Source organism: Lolium rigidum, chromosome 5 (assembly GCF_022539505.1).
Source record: "Lolium rigidum isolate FL_2022 chromosome 5, APGP_CSIRO_Lrig_0.1, whole genome shotgun sequence".
In the NCBI taxonomy this organism is placed as follows: domain Eukaryota; kingdom Viridiplantae; phylum Streptophyta; class Magnoliopsida; order Poales; family Poaceae; genus Lolium; species Lolium rigidum.
The window spans coordinates 237,952,914-237,978,760 of record NC_061512.1 but is presented as its reverse complement, the minus strand read 5'-3'; the positions used below and the strand labels follow the sequence as shown (position 1 = coordinate 237,978,760).

Genomic DNA, 25,847 nt, shown 5'->3' with positions numbered 1-25,847 from the left:
TTGTTCGTGTTGTACGCTGCCGTTGGGGTTTTATTAATTTAAAGCCGGGCTCTGCTCGAGCCTTCCGTCTTAAAAAAATAACCTACATATCTTCTCTTTCTTAATAGATGGTCCCATTTTCCTGCTCCCACAATGTGCCACGTCACCGTCTAAAAAATTACACCCTCGCCAGACCCACACCCGATGGCGGCAGACGAACGACACGCCACTCCTCGCGACACGCAGACGCACATGACCAGATGCCCGTGCTCGCCGCTCGCCAGGTGACGCGCACACACCCGATGGCCCGCGCGTGGACCAGATGCCCGTGTTGGCTAGGCGCCGAAGCACAATGGGCCGACAACGGCCCATGAACGGGCCGATTCCCTTCGTCCTCGTCGCCTCAACTCCGTCTGTCCCCATCGATACCGTATGGACGATACACCACCGCTCCGCCTCGGCCGCCTAGGGTTCGTCTTCGTCCCCCACAACCGCCCCGCCTCCGCCTCGGCCGCCTCGGTTCGTCTTCTTCGATCGCCCCCGCTCGCAAATCGCAATGGCTCTGCTCTCATCCAATCTCCTAGCATTAAACACAATAAATCCGTCTTCAAGGCAATAGAAACTGCTCCGAAAATTTCTTCCGCCGCCGCCGTCTTAAAGGGCCGCGATGGTGCTGTCCGCCCCCACAACGAACTGGCCAAGCTACGCCGCTGCAGCCAAGACGGGCAGCTGCTTGAACGCCGGTACCTACCTCTCTCCATTATTCTTCCTCCTTCCTTTTCTACAATCCCTAAATCCCTCACTCCAGCTTAACAATCTACCAGGTTCATCTCCGCCTACGGAAGTTGTCGCGGCTCCGGATTTCGGCTGCTACCCCAGGCCCTACGGTTTTCTTGGAATTGATTTCGGATTGATTTGTACACCTGTTCATCATCCACAGTGTACACTGCATTCTTCAACTGGTACGCCTCCTGTGATCTCCTCCTCTTCTTTTGTGTGGAACGCCATTTGCTAGCAACAGACGTGAAAATCACGTTACAAATGTTGAAGAGCACATAACCAATGTTACTCTGTTTCAAATAAATGCCCAATTTAGTGTCTTCGCATATATTTGAGATAGTAGTCAAGTTTATCTGAACACTCAAACTTTACACAACCAGATGTAATATGTTGAATATTACAAGAGGATGGAAGGTAGTAGGCGTGCTCGACTGGACGCAAAGACTGATTGCCATGCCACCCTGCAGAATCCAGCACATTAAAACAAGTACAGATGATTGACATGACGCCTAAGGTAGTACCAGTCGTTTGATACTTAGTACTGATGCCCCACCCCCACATACATGATGCCAAATTTCATTATCGATAAATTCCCTTGATCTTTTGTTTAGACAAGCTTGGAGCAATGTTCGTGTGACTCATTTTGGATTGGATTATAATATCTTCTTACTGTCGTTGCCAACTTTGATTGTCTTCTTTATGGCCACTAGGTTTGTCCTTCAGAGTCCACATACAAACCTTTAAAAGTCCAGACATGAATAGACATGCAGTAGTACCATTGGTATGGTGAAGTTCCCAGACCAAACTGATAGGTTTTATATCGCACCTTGGACAAAAAACATAATAGAATCATCATAATAGTGTACTGTCTCCTCTGTTCTCACTGGTTTGCTTTGCTTAGTACAACAAACTGCAAGTGTTTTTGGAAGTGCTTCTCAGATTTGTTTATGCCTAAACTTGGCTTCTTTTCGAAGGATGCATAGTTGCATACCATATGGTTGCTGAGATGCATATGGATTTTACAGTCAAATCACTTGAAATCAGTACCGCATAGCTAACTGAATCAAACTACTTAGAGATCAAAGACAACATATATATATTGCTACTGTTTTGACAAGTGCACATGGGCCTATCCCTAAAAATGCAATGAGCACTTATCCTGAACTGAGGAAAGATTGTTAATTCCTCATGCTCAGTACAATCTTCTGTGCTGCTTATTTTTAATTTACATGTATCTGTTCCGAAAAGATGATACCCCGCCGGCGTCGCTGCGGCACACATATCAATAAACCGGTGAATCATAAATAAATAAAAACATGTTTGTCCTTAGAATGTTTATCTGGAGGGATACCGTCTGATAGCACAATTGCATATGCCTGGGAGAACATTGTTCGGCAATTCATGTACACAAATCATAGAATATTATTTACAAAGAGAGTGGTGGAACACAATTTTTTTCATATGCCTGGGAAACCACACAATCTGATAAAAATATTTCCTATGGTTATTTATTGGTACATGCCCAGCTTTTGGTATGATAAGACAAATATTGGTTCTTTTTCGTTAGTTTTCCGGAATACCAGTGTTCTATTCGCCGATATTTTGCAGTCTGTTTACAAGCAGAGGGATTATAGAGAGAAACTGGCATAAAAGGTCTCAATTGAGTGTTTAGGGAGTCAGGCCAGTCCTTCAATTTTCTCACTTTCTCTTTCTTTCCCGACAAAATGTACTTGAATGAACCTTACTTCAAACAAATTCACGAAGGAGATATCAAAAGCCGCATGTTCATAACTATTCGCCTACTGTAATCTCCTCCTCTTTATTTCAAATTTACATCTGTTCAGCGTGAATTTATTTGTTATGCTCAGTCCAATCTTCTGCGCTGCTTCTTTTTAATTGACATGTATCTGCTCCCAAAAGATGGATAGCTCTGAAAATAGACAACCTGCAGGTTGATCTCCGCGTACGGAATTTATTGGTACATGCCCAGCTTTTGGCCAACTTTGTGAAGGCAAGGTACTATGTTCTCATGTAACAACTACTTGCTCGCATTGTTTCTAGGTACATGCCCAGCTTTTGGCCAACTTTGTGAAGGCAAGGTACTATGTTCTCATGTAACAACTACTTGCTCGCATTGTTTCTAGCATTTTTACCGGCAACAGTGCATATAGAGTTTAAGGGTTGATGACAACAGTCCGCTCTGACTCTGTCTTCAGGACATTGTCTGTATCACTTTCAAATGAGTACACATCCACTTTATTAAAATTTGCATACATATTTTCTATATGTTTTATGTTTAAATTATATTGTTTGTTGGTTTCATATGAAAATTGACTGACTTGAAGAACTGTGCACATTTGAAAAATTAGCATAAAGTCAGTATCCTCCTTTACAATAATAAGCTGTAACATCAGACATATTATTCATTTCCTCTTATGCTTCTACTTTCGTGTGATGGAAAAGTGACACAGTTTACTGAACGTAGGTGGTGAGGTGAAAGCATGTATTCTGTCACACTACGCCATATTAATTTCTCTAACTTTCTCTTTGTTTCTTTCGATCATGTTGCGTGTGTTGCTCTCCTGATCTGCCTACCTCTTGATCAGGTATTTCCCCAACTGACAGTTTGATGCTTATGCAGTCAAACGCTACAAATTAAAACACACATAATTACATATTAAATATAGCACTAATTTCCAATAAATGCATTATTCAATTTCTTTGTCAAACGTACTATATACCATTAAATTTGCAACAAATGATTGATTCTATTATTTGTCAACCCTCTATTTTTAGGTACCGTAATTACGGCTGACCACATTAAGGACACCGCAACATCCCTCTATATAACAGAACACCAACAATACCAATTTATCTGTCCATATCAACATACATAACCAACTTTCAACCCGGAGGCTTCACCCGTCACCCGGCACATGGACCAACAAGGAGGAAAAAACAGGTAATCCTCAGTCATCCATACATTCATATTAACACATATATATTTCTAATTCCTATCTTCATATACAAAATCTCTTTATGCAGCACGCCAATGAGGCCTGCCGCGTCCGTACTTCCATCGGCACCAAACCGTCAAAGAGAAGCTAACAAGATGTACATTAAAGCAATAGAAGAACTCAAGAACATCAAACGACCACTGCATATAACTTTACAGGAGGGTGACCAAGGGGAGCCTTCACGTGCTGACATGAAAAACATACTTGGAAAAGATGAGTTCTTCACAATGGAGTACATCAAAGAAGGAAAGATACAAGTGACAGCTATCATTTCTGCTGAGTATTTTTTTTAGAAAGGCAATAAGTAGTTACCAATTCAATAATCAGGTCCTCACATCATGTAACTTTTTTTTAATCAACTTCCAAATAATGAAATGAACTCCCTTTAATCAAATGTTCAGGGTATGCTTACCCTATGAGTTGTTTGCTTTGCCTTTTCTTTGTTCCGACATGGTAATTTTTTCTGGGACCATATCAGCTTATTGTACTCTCCCAGTCTCCAGCAGCCATGCTTGCGACGCAACCAGAAATAGAGGTTCATCCTCCTTCTCTCTTTTCATAGAATTCCGTTTTGTTCGTACATAGTTTTGTATGATTTATTTTATAGGAAGCTAATTCCATATCTGCAGCCACATCCAATCTATTGCTGGATATTTGTTTATTGGAGTGCCTGGGATATGCTCAACAGAATGACTTTCTCACGTGCATCCATCACCATGTGAATATTTTATGAAAAGAGATGTTTTTTCATTAATTTTCAAGGTGAGGAGATGCTATGTGTGCTCTGGTCAATATTGTGCAAAGTGTACTTCAGATACTGTAAAATGTATGCTCACCACCACGTATGCAGGTAATTTCTTCCCATGTTTATGAACATCTGATTTTGCTATCATTCCTATACAAAGCAACTAGGTATGTAGCTGTAAAAATAGTAACTAGATATGCCAGTTCCCGTCTTTTATGTCTCCAACAGATTATGTAATCTTATGCAAGTCAGATTTCATGGGTTAACTGGCTCATAAATGTATTTTTCCATATAGACTTTTTGTACTGAACCTACGATGATGAGATTTCGGCATGGAAAGTGCAGAAATGTGGTGAACAACCATCTGATTTTAGAGATAAGGGTGTCAGATTCTGCATGTTTTGGGCTCATGAGACGTAAACAATTGACATCGCTACCTACTCCAGTTTGTATAATTGTTCTCTAAAATTAGTTATGAAATCTGTCATGCATTCACATGGATGTTATATTCTTTATCTCCAGAGCTACCTTTCATTTCCCATTTATGTGTTCTAATTTGGTTCAGACATGCCTTTTGCATGATTTATGATGCTTTATTGTTTCTTCATTTTTATGTATCTCCGAACATGCTTCTTTGATCTGTAAAATATCTCAAGTGAATTTTGCACTCTTAATCTGAACGTACACATGTGAAAAACAGTTAGAAATGAGCTCATCCTTAGTAAATATAAAAAAATTCACTTACTGTGAGTCATTTGTAATCAACTTCAAAGAATCTTTGTTCTTACCTGAAATAAGGCAATCCTCTTCAAATCAGTCAAATGTACAGGTGCACTGGTGACATTTGGTTCAGTTGGAGACCAACAATAAACTTTATAAAGTTCAGGTTTGCAAGATACTGATATCTGTGGCCACCAATGGTTTGTATTTTCAGATTTTGGTAAATATTCGCATTCTAACATATGATTGTTCTTCTCTTTTCTATCTTATTGTGCAGGGAATGAGGAATCACAAGATAATTCTTTGCGCCGTATAAATCGATAGAGATTACAGAATACTGTACACTAAGATTGTTAGAATGCTGAAGTATGGACAGGCGAGTACATCTCTCCTTTGTTTGCATCGAAATAGCGCTAAATTTTTTTTGGGAGTAAACAAAATATGTTGTTTCACAATGTATGATCAAATAAGCCAATGTATGCCTTCACAGTGTAAATATTATTTTGCAAAGTACTATCGCTGATGATTGTTTATCTCATCATCTGCATTGAAGTTGGTTTTCTCTAATATTTACTTGCAAGTGTCTCTACAGACCAAAGGTTCTTTCTATATGAGGCTCATGCTTCGACTAAGCATATCTTCTGTATTTGTGTTTTACATCTACTAATAAACAAAATACAGGGATGTAGCAATTGACCGCCTCTTTGGATATGTGTGCACATGGATGCATACTTTGACCATCGATGATTGTACAGTTTAGTTAGCAATACAGAGCATTGATCCAATCTTGGATCATGTGCACACAGAGGTCATAGCGGTGTATTACTAAATGAACAAAAAAATCTGAACATCAACAATTGCACATTGTATATTATAAGTCATATCCTCTATCTGTCATGTCTTAGATCTGAGTCAAGTCTGTTTAAATGCTTACAATTTAGCATTTTTTGGATATTTCTTCAGAAAAATAATGTGTTTATCTGTAATATTTTTTTCCTAGCAACTTACTTGATAACACGACCGTGTAATTGTTTCCAAGAGCAACCTGTGCACTTAGTCACATTGTTTCCTGTTTTTTCATACTATATACATTCTAAAAAAATATGTTGCTTTCCTGAATAAATGTGCTGCAGCAACGCGCAGGGTATCATCTAGTTTACAAACAAGGACAACCTTCAACATAAACTCTGAATACACTCTCATGAACTCCTAATCACAACCTATTGTTTCAATTAACTCAAGACAAAAAAAAAGTAGACCAACCAGGCACTGATACATAGTAGCATTGTTTAAAGACGAACGACCAAGAAACTAGTCAGAATATGAGACCTTCTACATTTGCGACACTCGGTTAGCTAATAGATCATATTCAGAAGAGAACAACATTCAGAACACAAGTTATAGAACAGTAACATCAACTAACATGACAATCATAATCCCATGTCCACCATATCCAAATACATGGATATATCAATTTTTTACTCTTTGGCCATGGGACAGGGGGTTTATTAAATAGGAACAATGTCTTTACAATCAGCAGCGAGCAGCTATGTAATGACAGGTGGTGACTAGAGCTGAAACAGCATCTACACCAACCCTTAGCAAACTGACCTAGACTATGAGCTATTCTGTTACATCCCCTGTTTACATGAGAAACCCGATCATCAGGGATCAGTCTACTTGACTCCTTTACCATTTCATACACCCCTTGTTGCATCACACCTTTTCAGATTGCTTGACTATCAGATAAATAATGCCACACGTACACCCCTTGTTGTTTCAGAAAAACATTGTTCTTATTCTTGAAAGGGATGACACCAGCCACCGCGGAGGATTCTCTATGCTGTAAGCACAGCTCCCACTGCTCCAGATTGTGTCCTAGCATATCTGAAAAAATAAGGTAGTTCATTTTTCTTCAGCTCACTCTCTGTTCCTCTCAGCCTTGGAATGGAAACTTCAGAATCCTGTGCAGCAATCCTCTGCCACAGCTCGCTCCAAGTAGGGTACAAATAGCAGTACTCGTGCAACATGAGCCCTCTCGTCCACTCACGGTACCGGCAGTAGGTGGCCAGATGATCAGCAAGGGTGAAGGGCCGCACAGAGGTTGGGAGCACACCCTTCCTAATGTCTTGTGACTGGTGTACCGTCACTGTGCTCTCCATCGAGCCATCGTCAAGTGAGTACACCATGACGGGGTGCTCACCAGGCATGGCGAGGTAGATAGAGTTGCCGCCAATACAAGGGAGATCCCTGGACGAGACGGACAAGCACCGGTCACGGCTGATGAACAGAGCCCGGTCGCCGAGGCTGGTTACCCGCGTGAGCTCCTGGCGGGGGAGATCAACCCTGAAGAGTGTGCAGGTTAGCGAGTCGTCAACGTGCCCGGCAGCTCTGTGCAGGACGACAACAAGCATTGCTCCCATGGACTCCACAAGGAAGTAGATGCAGCGCTCAGGGTGACCAAGCTCCTCTGGTACTTGGGCAACCACCGGACTGGCAAGTGGATCATCATGAGGATACACCCGCACCAGCCGCCTCCCAGCTCGTGTCACGCCGTAGAGCCCACCATTGAACGGCAACGTGTTGGAGAACTGGACACGAGTGTGGATGATCTTCCAGCCCTTGCCGCCGGGCTGCGCGCAGATCACGACGGGCATGTTGGGGAACCAGATCACGACGGCGATGGAGCTGGGGCTGGCGACGCACACGGTGGCGTTCATCCAGACGATGGAGTCCATGGTGACCGATTTCTGCTTGCTGAACACGTAGTGAACGAACGTGGCGAGCTGGGGCAGCTCGACGACGACGCCGGTGAAGGGGTGGACCACGCGGATGACGGCGGCGCGGGTGTCGAGCAGGATTAGGAGGCCGTCGGTTATGCCGACGATCCGGTGCCCCCGGAGAACCGGCAGGCTGAGCCGGCGGACTCTGCCTGTGGCGGTGTGGAAGAAGGTGATCGCGGCGGCTTCGACCGGGCGGACGCCGTTGCCGTCGCAGAGCGCGACCCAGCCGCGCGGGTGGAAGCGGCGGTCGGCCAGCGTGGCGTCCCGCGGGGTAGCCGTCGACGTGCGCCAGTGCGAGCACACGGAGCGGAACCGCATGTACTCCGTGACGTCCTCGGCCAGCAGCCGCTCGGCGATGAGGTTGGTGATGTCGGGGTGGAGCGACGTCCAGTCCGGCGCCTCCGCCGGCGCCCGGCGCTTGCGAGGGAACGCGTCGGCATCGCCGTAGGCCTTGCGCTTGCCACCGGATACCGGCGCCCCCATCCTCTTCCCCTGTGGGCCGACCCTCCGTCCACACTCCGCCGGCGCCGGAATCAAAAAGGAGAGAGCTTTGCCCCGGAAACGAGACCTAGACCTCGCATCAGACACCCCTGCCGCCCCTGATAATATATATAGAGACGCCCCGAGACCGAGATGCCATCCGTCTCCGACTCCGGCAACGAATCCGATTGTCCGAAGTTGGGAACTCGACTGGGGCGATTAGATCGAGAGGCAGCCGCGTAGGACACCGTTATTTTTTGGCAAACCACATACCGCTCGATTGTGTCTTTGCCGGGTACCATTACAATTTTGTGACATATTTGCCAGAACACACCACCTCGCCAAAAACGGAAAGTTTTGCACTTTTACCTGCGATGACCTGGTTTTGAAGGCAAAATGCAAAACTTTCCGTTTTCGGCCAGGTGGTGCGTTCTGACAAATGTACCACAGAATTGTAATGGTATCTAGCAAATACACAATCGGGTGGTGTGGTTTGGCTAATGCCAGAAAATAACGGTGTCCTGTAGCAAATTTTTCCTTTTTTTTGAACGGGTAAGGTACCGAAGGACCGAGATACTTCATTAATTCAGAGCGGTGGAGGTACAAATTACAGCAAGGACCCTGACAAAATGGGAAATTATACAACAGTCCCTAGCTTTTGCACAAAGGACCCTAGATCTAGGATGAAGAACGCGATCCAGTCCAACTCCATCTCCACGAAGCTCGAACAGCATCCAGCCATGCTCAACTGCGGCGACGCCGGGGACGTGATCACTTGAGTCACCGCAGCGGGAGCCAAGCACGGTGGAGCAAGCATACCTCCAAAACTGGAGGTCGATGTATTCCTTATGCTGCCTCTAAGGAAGCAGCAGATCAGGGGGGAGTGGCTGCCCTTCAGCCTGCAGAGTCGACAGCAAGGTTGCCGTCGAGGATGAACTCCCCGCAGATGCGACGCCATAGTAGCAGCAACAACCATATGTTGCTACAGGTCTTCATCTTGGTCTTGTTGATGCTGGAAGAATGGAAGAAGATCCCTCCCGCCTCCTCCAGAACCAGCCAGATCCCATCGCTAGAAGTTCTTCCCGTCATGGTGACGGTAAGAACGGAGCTTGGGATCTCCAGATCTTGAAGTTCTGGAGCCTTACCGGCCTTATTCTTCGTGGAGGGGGAAGCGCTGCTTGATGTCACCTTCGGCTCCGTCCATCGGAGCACCGTGAGCAGCAGAAGCATCGCCCCCAGTCGCCGAGCGCCGCCCGCAGACCTCGGCCACCAAAGTTCCACCGGCACTAAGCCAAACCGGGACAGAGCCCATACACAACTAGAGCTTAACCTACAACTACTATATACAGACCGGCCTCCTCCCTCACGCCACCTCCGGCCGGCGAAGCCGCCGGAGAGGAGGGAGGGAGGAGCCGGGAGCTGAGGAAAGTCTCTCAAGGGGACGGGAGAAGAGAGAGAGGGGAAAGGGGGAAATGAGCGGTGGATCCGTAGGCTTGTTTCTATGCAGCCTGTACACCCAGGCAATGGAATTGATTCCGCCCAAGGAAGGAAAAGGCTATACACAACTAGTGTAACGAAAACTCTAAACGGAGGTTGAGCTACATATACATATAGCCCTTTATTTTTTAAAAATAAAAAATTATAATTTTAAGTTTTAAAAAAATATGGACAAAAATCTTGGATGTTGACAATGATGAAATCTACAAACGTGCAAAATCTCAAACGGAAATTTATTTGTATTGTAGACTACATAAAATTGACAAAATCTGACAGGTTGTATAGTTTTGAAATATGCACTATTAAAATTTATTCTCAGATTCACACATTTGTCATTTTTGTGTAGCCTAAACTATTAAGAATTTCACATTCAGATTTTACATGTTTGTAGATATCATCATTGGCTATAGCTAGATTTTTTTTATAGAATATTTTGAAACTTAAAAATATGATTTCCAAAGTTTTGAAAATAAAGAGCTACATATAGCTCGGCTTCCATTTATCCACTCGCTATTGTAATAGGTAGTACATCTGAAACCAAAAAAGCTACAGTACTACAATTGCATCAGGTGGTTCATCTATCTAGATATTTTGGACTGAACCTTTTGCCAAACTAGCTAACTCATGAGCTACAGAATTCATTTGCTTTTATTGTGTAGTCAAGCCTTAAGGACATCGCTCTCGTAATTTGTATAGGAGCTCCTGTGATTTGTAAAGGAGCACCCTCTGTAAACGATACTCCTTTTGGAATTTTTTTTTTTTGAAACGGAGGCAAAAGCTTTGACTCATCCATTAATTAAGAAGGAAGTGCCCAATTTTTAGGAGAAAATTGGGCGAAAACCAACAACACACTGGACACCCCGGCCAACCTGGCTACCCACACGGAGCACACACGCCATCGAGAAGAAAAGCCATCGATGAGGATGTCATCGAGCGTCATCGTCGTCACTCCTCCACGAGCCAGCGATTCCGACTTCACCTTAGACGACCGCCACCGAGACCATCGCCGCGAATGACAATGGAGCCAATGTGAGCCTATGCCAAACAGTCGACCCCCCAACACGTCGAGGAGGAGGCAGCTCCGACTTCAACCGTGACCTTCATAGGAGAAAGTTGCACGCCTTGCACCGACGCAAGCACCAATCAAGTGGCATCGTTGCCACAAGTCGCCTCGCAGCTCCGACTTCACCATCACGGCAGGGGTGACGAAGGACATGCTACAACTCCGATCCGCTCACCATTGTCATCGTTGCCACGCAGCCCACGACGCCAACACCAACCATCTTCCACGGGTCCCTCCGACCAAAGCAGCTCCAAATCGATGCCCTCAAGAGGGAAGACGACACAAGAGCGCCGCCATCGACCGATCACGGCGGATCTAGGGGTTACCCCGGAGCTTTTCCAGACAGGATGACAAAATATCACCTCGGCGAAGCCTTCAAGAAGGAAGCGGCGCCCGAAGCCGTCGCCATCGCCGGCCTCGGCCAGCTGCCGGCCGGCCAGCCACCGAGGACAAGGCATTAGCCCGGAGCATATCACGCCATCCTGCTTCATGCTTCTGGCTAGACCACCTCCCTTTCCTCAACCACCATCACCACCACGGTCGCTACACCCGCCCCAGCCCTGGACTGCACCGCCGGCCGACCTCCGGGCGCCGGCAGAAGACCACCACCACGAGCTCCTCCGCACCACTCTAACACGCCCCAGGGAGGGCCGCCACTGGCCAGGGCCACCACCCTGGCCCACGAACATCGGCGAGCTCCAGCCGCTGCAGGTCTAGGCGGAAAACGCGTAGCACAGAACTCCCCGCAGCCCCGCACTGAGCTGGACCTTCGCCCGCGCCACCACGCCGGAGAAGCCGGCGAGCAGCCGCCACCACCACCTTGACCCGCCGCGCGGCCCCTCGCGGCCTAGATCGGGCCCGGATGGCCCGCTCCGCCCGCCGACACCTGCGCCACGACCGCGCCGCTGCAGCCCGCCGCGCCCAGCCGCCGAGGCCGCCTCCTGCGCCGCGTCGTGCCGTCCAAACGGCCACCGCGATGAACGCCCCGCCACCATCTGCCCGGGGCCGCCCCGGCGTCCGAGCTCCGCCGCACGCTGCGACCGGAGGACCCCCGCCGCCCTTTGGGAACGGGGCCCGCCGCCACCGCGGCAAGGGCCGGCGGCAGCGGCGGCAGGGAGGAGGGGCAGAGAGGCCGGCGGCGGGGGCGCTAGGGTTTCCCCCGAGCCGCCAGAGGAGGGCGACGCGGGGGTCTACCTGTATTTGCTTAAAAAGTTCAACTAATATTCAGTTACCCATGCAACCATTCTCTTCTCTTAGGGCATCTCCAACGCCGGCCATCCAAACGATGGCGTTGGACCATCCGTTTTGAGCCGTTTTGGTGGCCACGAGGACAACGGCCCGCGTCCATGTGTCTGTTTGGGTCGCACGCTGCACCCAACGCAGCGATCCAAAAACCCGCCACATGATTCGTCTTCCTTGGACAGCGTTGCGCCATGACAGACCTCGACGGGACAGCAATGGCGGGCGGAGAACGCGCGGGAACCAGCGTTCCCGCGCACACGAAAAGGCCATGGACGCACGCTCGCGTCCAAGTTTCCCGCCAAGGCCGCCGGCTATAAAAGACGGCGCCAGCCTCGCAGACCTCATCCGCTCCGCCGTCCTCTCCCCCTCTACCTTCTCTGGCGCCCTCTCCTCCTCCATCGCCATGCCGCGCACCCTGCAGACCACGTGGGCCAAGCTCTCCCTCGCCGCCCGCGCCAGGTTCCCACGGACGGAGGAGGAGGACGCGCGTTGGGTCGCTGACGACGAGGCGATCCGCGTCGTGGCCGAGGGGGCAGCAAAGAAGGAAGATGACGCGGAGCTGGTGGAGGCGCCCGCGGACGGCTAGCACGAGGCCGCGGACGGCTGGTACGAGGCCGTGGAGGAGGGATCGGGGCCCGCCGCGAAGGAGGAGCGCGTCGACATGGAGGATTACCTCCACGACCTCGAGATGGCGAAGCTCAACGTCACCATCGAGGAGCATCTCGCCGAGCTCACGCGCGTGGCAAAGGAGCACGAGGCCTCCGTCCGGGCCGGCCGCCGCCGTTTAGGCGACCTCATCGGCCGAAAGAACGAGCTCCTCGCTCTGCAAGCAGCCCGCCACCTCCTCTAGCTGCCAGCTGCCCTCGCCCAAGCGGCGCGCCCGGGAGGATGCTACATCGGCGGAGCGCGGCCGCCAAGAGTGCATGCGTCGTCGGTAGGCGAACCACGAGGCCCAGAACGCCGGCCGCGTCCGCGTGGAGGCACGGACCGCTGTGGAAGGCGCCGCCGCGCACGAGCTCGCGTTGTGCGGGAAGCGAATGCTGACGCCACAGGAGGCGGGGCGCGTCTAAGCTGCGTGGACGAAAAGGAGGAAGGTGACCGCGGCGGAACGCCGCAAGAGGACCGCCACTGAGCCAACCAGCTGATAAGCTGGAGTGGAATCCTCACGCGTACATGCCGTCCGCGTCGAGTGAAATCCACAGCCCCGGCGACGAGTCGCCGGCTCAGCCGGCGAGGCCGCCGACCCCCTATGTAGCTAGATTAGTAGTAGTACTGTTAAGAAAATGTAATATATTTTATTTAAAAAAAAAACGAAATTATGTCCCTATGACACGTGGATCAGGGGAGAACACGAGCGGCCAGCCTCGGGCGTCCGCAGCCACTCAAACGCGGCCCAGATTTTGACCGGCTTTGGGTCATCCCAGACGCCGCGGTCATCCGTTTTAGGGATGGGTCCACGTGCTGGGTCAGGTTTTTGTCCTGCTCGATCCATGATCCATCCGGACGCGCGGGCATGGGATGGGTCGCCTCGTTGGAGATGCCCTTAGTGCCATGGCATTGCAAGGTCAACTGATAAAATAAATCCAAAATCAATCCATTACCTTTATCCATAAAAGAATGTCAAGTTTGTCTAAATTTAGATTTATCTAGATACTATTTAGGTTATAGATACATCCAAATTTTGATAATTCTCCGACAACTTTTTATGGACTAAGGGAGTAGTAACTTTGTCATCTTGGAATCTCATTGCGCCAAGGGACTAAGCTGAAAATGAGCAGTTCACATGTCACTATTTTAATTGAAAAGGGCCTCAGACATAGTCCCACTCCAGATGGTCACAATTTTTCCTCATATCCAACTTGAATGCACAAAATCCTCCAATAGAATCAGTATCAACAACAAAAGAAATAACGAGCATGCCAACTTTCTACATGGTCATGTGATAACTACACTGATCCATACCAAATTGCCACCCGCAAAATAGCAGGCAGATATACATGTCTTCAAAATCACTTCCATAATAAGAAGAAAAAGGTTCATCACATTTGCTAAGAGTCTAAAAACAATAAAAACCAAAGGGTCGTACAATGAATCCACTGGAAAAACAGGAAATCTTGGGGCCGGATTATGCCTGTCCCAAAACGGCTACAGAGAGTAGAAATTAAGCAACAAGAACTATATAATGCATAACTGGTGGCTATTATTAAAGTTGCATTCATCAGATCCCGCACAAAGTTCATAGCTAGACTGTCACACAGGAGAAGTAAAGGTAGAAGGCAATAGGAAGTTCAGAGAGTGAATCTGGGTCGAATGATGGGCAGCTTTGTCCAATGCTGCAAACTCAACAACTTAATGACTTCAGCAGCATCAACAGCCGCTACGCAAACCTATTTTCCTCCTCTGAGCGAAGTCCTTGGAGTAGAGAACTGACTTGGCAACACCCTGCACACCTTGCAGAGAGACTTGGCCACAATAGTCAATGACCAAAGACTCCAACTTATGTTCGCGTCCCAGTTCAGCCACTCCAACATCAGTCACCTCATGACACAATCGAAGTGTGAGATTTCTCAAGTATGGGGTGTGTGCAATGAAGCGCATCCCAGCATCAGTAACCGCAGGACACAACGTAAGCTCTAGTGTCTCCAGATGTGGTGAGGATGAGATGACCTTCATCCCCTCTTCATCCAAGAAGTTAGCGGTGTCTAGCACGAGAACACGAATTGGGCACGACCGAAATAGTGCCAGAAAGCCCTTCTGTGTGAATCCAATTTCTGATGGCCAGTCACACGAACATCCGTCAAATTTGAATTCTACGATCTGAAGCATATGACAGTTAACGGCTAGGGCATAAAGGCTGTTATCGGTAAATGACGTCCTGGTTTCACAATAGCTGACGTCACTAGAGTAGTACTGAATATCGAGCCAGACTGAGATGCTTTTAAGATTGCTGCAGCTCGTCGATAATGCAATCATGTCATTGTCATTCAGGGCATGAGCATACTCAAGGCAAAGCTTCTCCAATGCTTTACACTTCCCTAGGACAACACGAAGTCCTACTTCTGGGAATGTTTTTATATGCGCCAACCTTAAATACTTCAAACTCTCACAGCACCAATCATATATATCCCTGCTGTGAGCATCGTACGAGGAGTCATAGACCACATCACCTTGACAAATACCATATAATCCTCTACTCCCCTCAAACTCAAACTTCTGGAGCTTCATCCATCCTGAACCAAACTTAAGGAGGTCATGGTGACTGATTCCTTTACAATTCCTCACTACAAGCTCTTCTAACGATCCATCCCTACCAAGGTATTCCAACCACTCTACACTGTCGATTTTCTCGCAATCAATAAGGTGGAGAGCAGATAGACTCGTGCAACCAACTGCAACCGAGAAAAGCCCAATTGACGTTAATTGTGGTGCGGAGATCAGCCTGAGAGACACCAATGTCTTGCAATGAGCTAAACAACCAAGCCCATAGTCATTGATGTTTGAGCAGAAGCTTAAGGTGAGGTCAATCAGCGAGGAACAGTGAGATGAAAACACAGAGAGGGCTTTGTTGTCCAACTGATGTACACGTCTAAGTACACAACCAGAGTAATCGATTTCCACTTTCCGCAGATTTGGGAACCGAGCGCACAATGCTGTCAGTGCTTCTGTAGCAGTGCAAAGACCGGAACCAACACGGATAGCAGCCCTTTGATTCCCCTCTGTCTTGTAGAGCTGCTTTGACACAAGGGAAAGAGAATTCAGATCACTTGTACTGGTGATCTTGTTGAAAATCTCTGCCGCCAGATCCTCTGGTAGGTCCTCCATCGAGCAAATTCAGCTGTACCAATCAGGTAATATCAAGGTTTAGAGAACAACCGAGGAGCTGGACAAAAACTTATGATATCAGGATAAAGCATGTGAAGATGGAGATCATGCTGGCAACACAGGTTATGAAGAACTTACTGATGAACTTTGTGCAGTTAATGAATCTATCAAAATTTGTTTGTTATTCATAAGAATGGACATAAACTATTAAAGTAGCCAACACCTTATCTATCTCTAAATTGCTAGTGATTTAGTAAGAAACAATGAAGCTACAAGCCCAATCATTAAATGAAACTACCACCATAAGTAGGAGAGCCTGAATAACAAACGAAGAGAATACAAAGAAAAATTGAGTAACTGACGCAAGCAACTCCACAAGACCAGACTCTTGTGCTGGATCTGAACCTACTTATTCGGAGGCACCTAGTAAATCACATGAAAACAAGGGCATGCAATTAACACTTGTAGCTCCCTGGCAAGATAGTAGGGATTTAAACAGAAACGAATTAGAGATGATTTTTTACTAGATAAGGCCCAGCTTTGTTCTTTAGAGCTACACAAGGGTGCGGATCCCCACCTGTATATATTCCTGAAATTGGTGCTTACAAATTCGCATGAAGCGAAGTTAGGTGATGAAGCCACACCAGAGCGTTTCCCTATAAATCAATATATGTACCACCGATCTAGTCTGTTCAACTACAAATGCATACTGTTTGCTGCAACCTAGGCTGGTATAGTGGTGGTATTCCATCGCAAAATCCTTACTTTCTACACAGGAGAATGGCTTTAAAACTAAAATGGATGATGCTACCGGTTTCCCCCTTGGCAAGTCTCAATCAAGAAAGCGAATCGAAAAAACCAAACCATGTACATGTCGATGGGGAACCAACGAAGAGGGGACATGAGAACCAAGAAACGGCGGTACCTTCACCACGACCGGCCGGGAGATAGGAACAGCGACGGTAGGGAATAGGGAACCTTCGCCGCCGCTCGACCTTGGAGATGTCGACCGGTCAGACTAGTCCGCAGGCCGCAACTGTGGAGTGTAAACCCTAGCTAGTCTCGCTCGCAACGCCCTGCTTCTCTTTTCCAGCGAAGAAACTGGGTCGTGCCGCCTATCGCGAGCTGTAGCGGCGCCACGCTCACATGGGCCAGCCCATTTGGGTTCTGTAAGGGCTAGTGTGCTGTTACCGATTAACAATGCTCACCGGCGTTCTTATCTATTTCCATTCTTTCTTTTCTTTTTTCTTATATTAAATATCTATTTTTCTTCTTTCTTATTATACATTCTTTTCTACACGTACAGCTTCTTGTTATTTTATTTTATTATTTCCTACATTTTTTATTTTTTTCCTTTTCATGTTTTCATTTTTTATTTCATTTCTTTTTTTCCTCTCCGTGTAGGTAGTTGTTCTCCTCAGTCTAGGCCGTTGTTCCTCTCCGTCTAGGTAGTTGTTCTCCTCAGTCTAGGCCGTTGTTCCTCTCCATGTAGGTCGTTGTTCCTCTCAGTCTGGGCCGTTGTTCCCCTCCATGTAGGTCGTTGTTCCCCTCCGTGTAGGTCATTGTTCCCCTCAGTCTGGGTCACTGTTCCCCTCCATGTAGGTCGTTGTTCCCCTCCGTCTAGGCCATTGTTTCTCTCCGCATAGGTCGTTGTTTCCCTTAGTCTGGGCCGTTGTTTCCCTCCATGTAGGTTGTTGTTCCCCTCTGCCTAGGCCGTTGTTCCTATCCGTGTAGGTCACTGTTCCCCTCAGTCTAGATCACTGTTCCCCTCCATGTAGGTCGGTGTTCCCCTCCGTCTGGGCCGTTGTTCCCCTTCGTGTAGGTCGTTGTTCCCCTCCGCCAAGGCCTTTGTTCCCCTCCCGTTATAGGTCATTGTTCCCCTCCATCCAGGTTGTTGTTCCCTTCTATCTAGGTTGTTCTCTATTTGTCTAGGTTGTTGTTCCGCATCGTCTTGGATGTTATTCCCCTCCGTCTAGGTTAGTGTTCCTCTCCATTCAGGTTGTTGTTCCTCTCTGTTTAGGATCTTGTTCCCCTCTGTCTATACTCTTGTTCCCCACCGTCTTCATGGTTGTTCCCCTCCACCTAGGTTGTTGTTCCCAGAGTATAGGCTACTGTTCCCTTTCGTTCAAATTATTCTTCTCTGTCTAGAATGTTGTTCCCTTCTGTATGGGTTGTTGTTCCCCTGCGTCTAGGTCGTTGTTCCCCTGTGTCTAGGCCGTTGTTCCTAATGTTTTTGTTCTTTAATTTATGTGGGGCTGATTTGATTCTAATGCTCTAAAATAAGTGGCTAGTCTAATTTTCTCGTTTGGGGAGTATTTGTCGTGTAGACACTAGATTGTTTTCCGTCGTGTGTTGCCATATCATGTACACACGCAAAGCTGCAACTGAAAATCAATAGTCTATGCTAACACAAGTGCGTGTACAACCTATATCGGTCAGTACTAGCTAGTTGCAGCAGCACACATGATTAGATGCATGCATTACATGCATAGCGATAATATCACACACGCATGCACTCATAGCATGATCAGCTCGCATGCATTGTTTGGAAAAAAACTGTGTAATAACGTGAAAGAGGAGCGGACCAGGCAGGGGATTTGATTTTTGCTAGCTCCGCGCATTTTCTCTCCCGCTTCCTACACGTACGCAGCGCGGGCGAGTGCTCCCTCCCGTGAAAAGAGAGCCACGAGCAAAATTATTAGTCCCACATCGGAACTTGAAGAGGATTTCAACCAACTTATATATCCTGGCACGAACGTAACGGTCAGCCAACCACTTGCTTGCGTGCGGGAAATGCGTGCGCTTGGACGTGGAGTTGGTAGTTGGGCCGCCAATGGTTTGATGAGGCCCATCCCACCGATTCTTGAGCGCTGCGAGAGATGTGTAGCGCGCTAGGGAGAAGGACCCATTTTAACATGTAGTACAAATTGTTTTAAATTTTTATAAATCTCAAAAATATATTTATCTCAGTAATTACATATAATTTTTTTATGAATAAGTAAAATCTTCCGGTGCTAGAAAAGATGTTCATGCTTACCAAAACAAATGATCTTGCCTTTTTTTTTAGTATGTTCTTATGTGCGAAAAAGAAATGTCATGTTTTCATATATTTTCCAAAATGTTCTTGAATGTAGAAATAAATGTTCACATGTTATAAGAAAACAAAAGTTCCCTTATGTATATCAAAATATATGTTCTTGTATATTGCCACATGTTTAAATCAGCGGCATGGAAATCGGTAATCGTTAACTGCTTGATCGGCTTGCGAGTAGCGATTAATCGGAGTTCGGACGATTAACTGATTTAATTGGTCAGATATTAATCGGTGCAACCTACGCAAATTAGTACTTACAATAGTGAATAAAAAAAATAGTATATGAGCCTTTTGTATGCCTAACCCTACTTCTCTAGAGGTTAAAAGTCCATTAAAATATGCACGCTTCTCTCCCGTGACCTAATCTTTAAGGTCATGAGCGAATCAGGATCCTTAGCGGGCACCGCGCTCCTTTCTTCCACTTCTCCTCCTCTCATCTTTGAAGTTTATTTTCTTCCACCACCTACCTAGGGAACGACCCCTCTTGCACCTCAACCACCTAACCTATTGAAGGCAGTCTTGAGCACCTATAAGAGTGAAGGAGATATGCCCTAGAGGCAATAATAAAGTGGTTATTATTTATATCTTTATGTTTATGATAAATGTTTATATATCATGCTAGAATTGTATTAACCGAAACATTAGTACATGTGTGATATGTAGACAACAAGAAGTCCCTAGTATGCCTCTTAAACTAGCTTGTTGATTAATGGATGATTAGTTTCATAATCATGAACATTGGATGTTATTAATAACAAGGTTATATCATTATATGAATGATGTAATGGACACACCCAATTAAGCGTAGCATAAGATCTCGTCATTAAGTTATTTGCTATAAGCTTTCGATTCATAGTTACCTAGTCCTTATGACCATGAGATCATGTAAATCACTTATACCGGAAAGGTACTTTGATTACATCAAACACCACTGCGTAAATGGGTGGCTATAAAGGTGGGATTAAGTATCCGGAAAGTATGAGTTGAGGCATATGGATCAATAGTGGGATTTGTCCATCCCGATGACGGATAGATATACTCCGGGCCCTCTCGGTGGAATGTCGTCTAATGTCTTGCAAGCATATGAATGAGTTCATAAGAGACCACATACCACGGTACGAGTAAAGAGTACTTGTCTGGAGACGAGGTTGAACAAGGTATAGAGTGATACCGAAGATCAAACCTCGGACAAGTAAAATATCGCGAGACAAAGGGAATTGGTAATGTATGTGAATGGTTCATTCGATCACTAAAGTCATCGTTGAATATGTGGGAGCCATTATGGATCTCCGGATCCCGCTATTGGTTATTGGTCGGAGTGAGTACTCAACCATGTCCGCATAGTTCTCGAACCGTAGGGTGACACACTTAAAGTTGGATGTTGAAATGGTAGTTCTTGAATATGGAATGAAGTTGGAATATTTGTTCGGAGTCCCGGATGTGATCCCGGACATCACGAGGAGTTCCGGAATGGTCCGGAGAATAAGATTCATATATAGGATGTCATTTTATGTGAATAAAATGTCGCGGAAGGTTCTATGGAAGGTTCTAGAAGGTTCTAGAAAAGTCCGGAAGAAACCACCAAGGAAGGTGGAGTCCACAAGGGACTCCACCTCCATGGCCGGCCAGCCCTAGTGGGGGTGGAGTCCCAAGTGAACTCCACCATAGGGGGCCGGCCACCCCCACATGGGAGGTGGGAATCCCACCTTTGGGTGGGAGTCCTAGTTGGGCTAGGTTTGCCCCTCCTATGGAAGGTTTTGGTTTCGGGTCTTATTCGAAGACTTGGACACCAACACTTGGGATCCACCTATATAATGAGGGGCCAAGGGAGGGGGCCGGCCACCCCAAGACCACAAGCTGGCCGCCCCCATAGAGTGGCCGGCCACCCCTCCCAAACCCTAGCTTTGCTCCTCCACTTCATATTGCCCGGTTTGCTTAGCGAAGCTCCGCCGGACTTCTACACCGCCACCGAGCACCACGCCGTCGTGCTTGTCGGATTCAAGAGGAGCTACTACTTCCGCTGCCCGCCGGAACGGGAGGTGGACGTCGTCTTCATCAACAACCGAACGTGTGACCGAGTACGGAGGTGCTGCCCGTTCGTGGCGCCGGAACCGATCGTGATCAAGATCTTCTACGCGCTTTTGCAAGCGGCAAGTGAACGTCTACCGCAGCAACAAGAGCCTCATCTTGTAGGCTTTGGAATCTCTTCAAGGGTGAGACTCGATACCCCCTCGTTGCTACCGTCTTCTAGATTGCATCTTGGCTTGGATTGCGTGTTCGCGGTAGGAAAATTTTTGTTTTCTATGCAACGTTATCCTACGAGTGGTATCGAGCCGTGTCTATGCATAGATGGTTGCACGAGTAGAACACAATGGTTTGTGGGCGTTGATGCTCTTGTTATCTTTAGTTGAGTACTTTGCATCTTTATGGCATAGTGGGATGAAGCGGCTCGGACTAACTTTACATGACCGCGTTCATGAGACTTGTTCCTCGTTCGACATGCAACTTGTATTGCATAAGAGGCTTTGCGGGTGTCTGTCTCTCCTACTATAGTAAAGATTCAATTTACTCTTCTATTGACAACATTAGTATCAACGTTGTGGTTCATGTTCGTAGGTAGATTAGATCTATATCGAAAAACCCTAAACCACGTAAAATATGCAAACCAAATTAGAGAGCGTCTAACTTGTTTTTGCAGGGTTTGGTGATGTGATATGGCCATAATGTGATGATGAATATGTATGAGATGATCATTATTGTATTGTGGCAACCGGCAGGAGCCTTATGGTTGTCTTTAAATTTCATGTTGAGTAGTATTTCAAAGTAGTTGTAATAGTTGCTACATGGAGGACAATCATGAAGACGGCGCCATTGACCTTGGTGCTTCGCCGACGATGATGGAGTTCATGCCCGAAGATGATGGAGATCATGTCCGTGCTTTGGAGATGAAGATCAAAGGCGCAAAGACAAAAGGGCCATATCATATCACATATGAACTGCATGTGATGTTAATCCTTTTATGCATCTTATTTTGCTTAGATCGCGACGGTAGCATTATAAGATGATCCCTCACTAAAATCTCAAGATAATAAAGTGTTCATCCTTAGTAGCACCGTTATCAAGTCTTGTCGTTTCGAAGCATCTCGTGATGATCGGGTGTGATAGATTCAATAAGTACATACAACGGGTGCAAGACAGTTTTGCACATGCGAGATACTAAGGTGGCCTTGACGAGCCTAGCATGTACGGACATGGTCTCGGAACACATGATACCGAAAGGTAGAGCATGAATCATATGGTTGATATGATGAACACTTTGAGTGTTCGCCAATGAAATCACACCTTTTCTCGTGATGATCGGGTTTAGGTGCGGTGGATTTGGTTCGTGTGATCACTAAGACAATGCGAGGGATATTGTTTTGAGTGGGAGTTCATCTAGATTTTTAATTATGTAGAATTAAAATTTGAACTCAATTTGTCATAAACTTAGTCTAAACTATTGCAAATATATGTTGTAGAGATGGCGTCCCCAATCAATTTTAACCAGTTCCTAGAGAAAGAAAAGCTTAAGAGCAACGGTAGCAACTTCACCGACCTGGTTCCGTCATGTGAGGATCTTCCTCTCCGGCGGAAATACGCAATATGTGCTTGATGCACCGCTAGGTGACCCTCCTGTGAACCGAAACCGATGAAGTAAAAGCTGTTTACGCGACTCGGAAAACTCGGTACTCTCAAGTTCGGTGTGCCATCTTATGCGATGCGGAATCCGATCTTCAAAAACGTTTTGAGCACCACGATCCTCATGAGTTGATGAAAGAGTTGAAGACTATTTTTGAGACTCATGCGGCCGTGGAATGCTATGAAGCATCGAAACAATTTTTCGATCTGTATGATGGAAGAAGGCAGCTCCGTTAGTGAGCACATGCTCGCCATGACCGGGCATGCGAAGAAACTCGGTGACTTGGGAATAGTGATTCCTAATAGACGGGGATTAATCGTGTCCTTCAATCACTGCCACCAAGTTACAAGAACTTTGTGATGAACTACAATATGCGGAACATGAACAAGGAGTTACTCGAACTCTTTGGCATGCTAAAAGCTGCTGAGATTGAGATCAAGAAAGAGCACCAAGTGTTGATGGTCAACAAGACCACCGGTTTCAAGAAACGAGGGCAAGTCTAAGGGAAAATTCAAGAAGGGTGGCAAGAAAGCTGCCACGCCTCCTGTGAAACCTAAGAACGGCCCTAAGCCCGATGCTCGAGTGCTATTACTGCAAGGAGAAGGGACACCTGGAAGCGTAATTGCTCCAAGTATCCGGCTGATACGAAGAGCGGCCTTGTCAAGAAGAAGAAAGAAGGTATATATGATATACATGTTATAGATGTTCATTTCACCGGTTCTCGTTCTAGTACCTGGGTATTTGATACTCGGTTCGGTTGCTCATATTTGTAACTCGAAACAGGAACTAAAGAATAAACGACAACCTGCTGAAGGATGAAGTGACGATGCGCGTTGGAAACGGATCCAAGGTCAATGTGATCGCAGTCGGCACACTTCCTCTACATCTACCTTCGGGATTAGTTTTAAGCCTAAATAATTGTTATTATGTACCTGCGTTGAGCATGAACATTATATCCGGATCTTGTTTAATGCAAGACGGTTATTCATTCAAATCTGAGAATAATGGTTGTTCTATTTTTATGAATAATATCTTTTATGGTCGAGCACCACAAAAGAATGGCTTATTTTGTTAGATCTCGATAGTAGTGATACGCATATACATAACATTGATGCTAAGCGAATTAAATTGAATGATAATTCTACTTATATGTGGCACTGTCATCTTGGTCATATTGGAGTGAAACGCATGAAGAAACTCCATACTGATGGATTACTAGAATCACTTGACTTTGAGTCACTTGATAGATGCGAAGCATGTCTGATGGGAAAAATGACTAAGACTCCATTTTCTGGTATGATGGAGCGAGCTACCGACTTATTGGAAATCATACATACCGATGTGTGCGGACCAATGAGCGTAGCATCGCGCGGTGGTTATCGTTATGTTCTAACCTTCACGGATGATCCGAGTAGATATGGGTATATCTATTTCATGAAACATAAATCCGAAACTTTCGAGAAGTTTAAGGAATTCCAAAGTGAAGTAGAAAATCAACGTAACAAGAAGATTAAATTTCTACGATCTGATCGTGGAGGTGAATATCTAAGTTATGAGTTTGGCATGCATTTAAAGAAATGCGGAATACTTTCACAATTGACACCACCGGGAACACCACAACGAAACGGTGTGTCCGAACGTCGTAATCGAACTCTCTTAGATATGGTTCGTTCTATGATGTCTCTTACTGATTTGCCGTTATCTTTTTGGAGTTATGCATTAGAGACAGCCGCATTCACTTTAAATAGAGCACCATCAAAATCCGTAGAAACGACACCGTATGAATTATGGTTTAATAAGAAACCTAAGTCTGTCGTTCTCGAAAGTTTGGGGTTGCGAAGCCTATGTAAAAAAGTTACAACCGGACAAGCTAGAACCCAAAGCGGAGAAATGCGTCTTCATAGGATACCCTAAGGAAACTATAGGGTACACTTTCTATCACGGATCCGAAGGCAAAATCTTTGTTGCTAAGAACGGAACCTTTCTTGAGAAAGAATTTCTCACTAAAGAAGTGACTGGAAGAAAAGTAGAACTCGATGAGATTGATGAATCTATACTCGTTGATCGAGTAGCGCAGATACGGAAGTTGTACCTGTACCGCCTACACCGGCAACGAGAGGAAGCAAATGATAATGATCATGAAACTTCGAACGAGGAAACTACCGAACCTCGCAGATCGACAAGGGAACGTACCACTCCCGATTGGTTTGATCCTTGTCTAAATGTCATGATTGTGGATAACAATGATGAGGACCCTGCGACGTATGAAGAAGCGATGATGAGCCCAGATTCCAACAAATGGCAAGAAGCCATGAAATCCGAAATGGGATCCATGTATGATAACAAAGTATGGACTTTGGTAGACTTACCCGAGAGCCGAAAGGTCGTCGAGAATAAATGGATCTTCAAGAGAAAAACAGATGCTCGATGGTAATATTATCTGTCTATAAAGCTCGACTTGTCGCAAAGGGTTTCCGACAAATTCAAGGAGTTGACTACGATGAGACTTTCTCACCGGTAGCGAAGCTAAAATCTGTGAGGATTTTGTTAGCAATAGCTGCATTTTTCGATTATGAGATTTGGCGGATGGATGTCAAAACGGCATTCCTTAATGGAGACATTGAGGAAGAGTTGTATATGGTACAACCCAAAGGTTTTGTCGATCCTAAAAATGCCGACAAAGTATGCAAACTTCGGCGTTCAATCTATGGATCGAAGCAAGCATCAAGAAGTTGGAACCGACGCTTTGATAAGGTGATCAAAGACTTCGGGTTTATACGAGTGTCATGGAGAGGCCTCGTATTTACAAGAAAGTGAGTGGGAGCTCGTAGCATTCCCGATATTATATGTAGATGACATATTATTGATCGGGAATGATATAGAACTATTAAGCGATGTTAAGGGTTATTTGAATAATAGTTTTTCAATGAAAGACCTTGGTGAAGC

General features: G+C 46.1%; 1 protein-coding gene and 1 long non-coding RNA gene across 2 annotated transcripts; one reads left to right on the top strand and one right to left on the bottom strand.

Annotated features, from left to right (window-relative positions):
• Nucleotides 1-504: 504 nt before the first annotated feature.
• Nucleotides 505-3,668, top strand: LOC124658259. Its single transcript, XR_006989095.1, has 4 exons — nt 505-722; nt 804-941; nt 2,711-2,775; nt 3,556-3,668. It is a non-coding gene; the product is annotated as an uncharacterized LOC124658259 (long non-coding RNA).
• A 10,533-nt stretch (nt 3,669-14,201) lies between these two features.
• On the bottom strand, nt 14,202-17,166 carry LOC124653998 (F-box/LRR-repeat protein 14-like). The gene is made up of 2 exons (XM_047193046.1): nt 17,054-17,166; nt 14,202-16,141 (listed from the first exon to the last, which is right to left on the bottom strand). Exon 2 carries the CDS (start codon nt 16,126-16,128, stop codon nt 14,674-14,676), a length of 1,455 nt encoding a protein of 484 aa, XP_047049002.1. The 5' UTR covers nt 16,129-16,141; nt 17,054-17,166; the 3' UTR covers nt 14,202-14,673.
• Nucleotides 17,167-25,847: the final 8,681 nt, after the last annotated feature.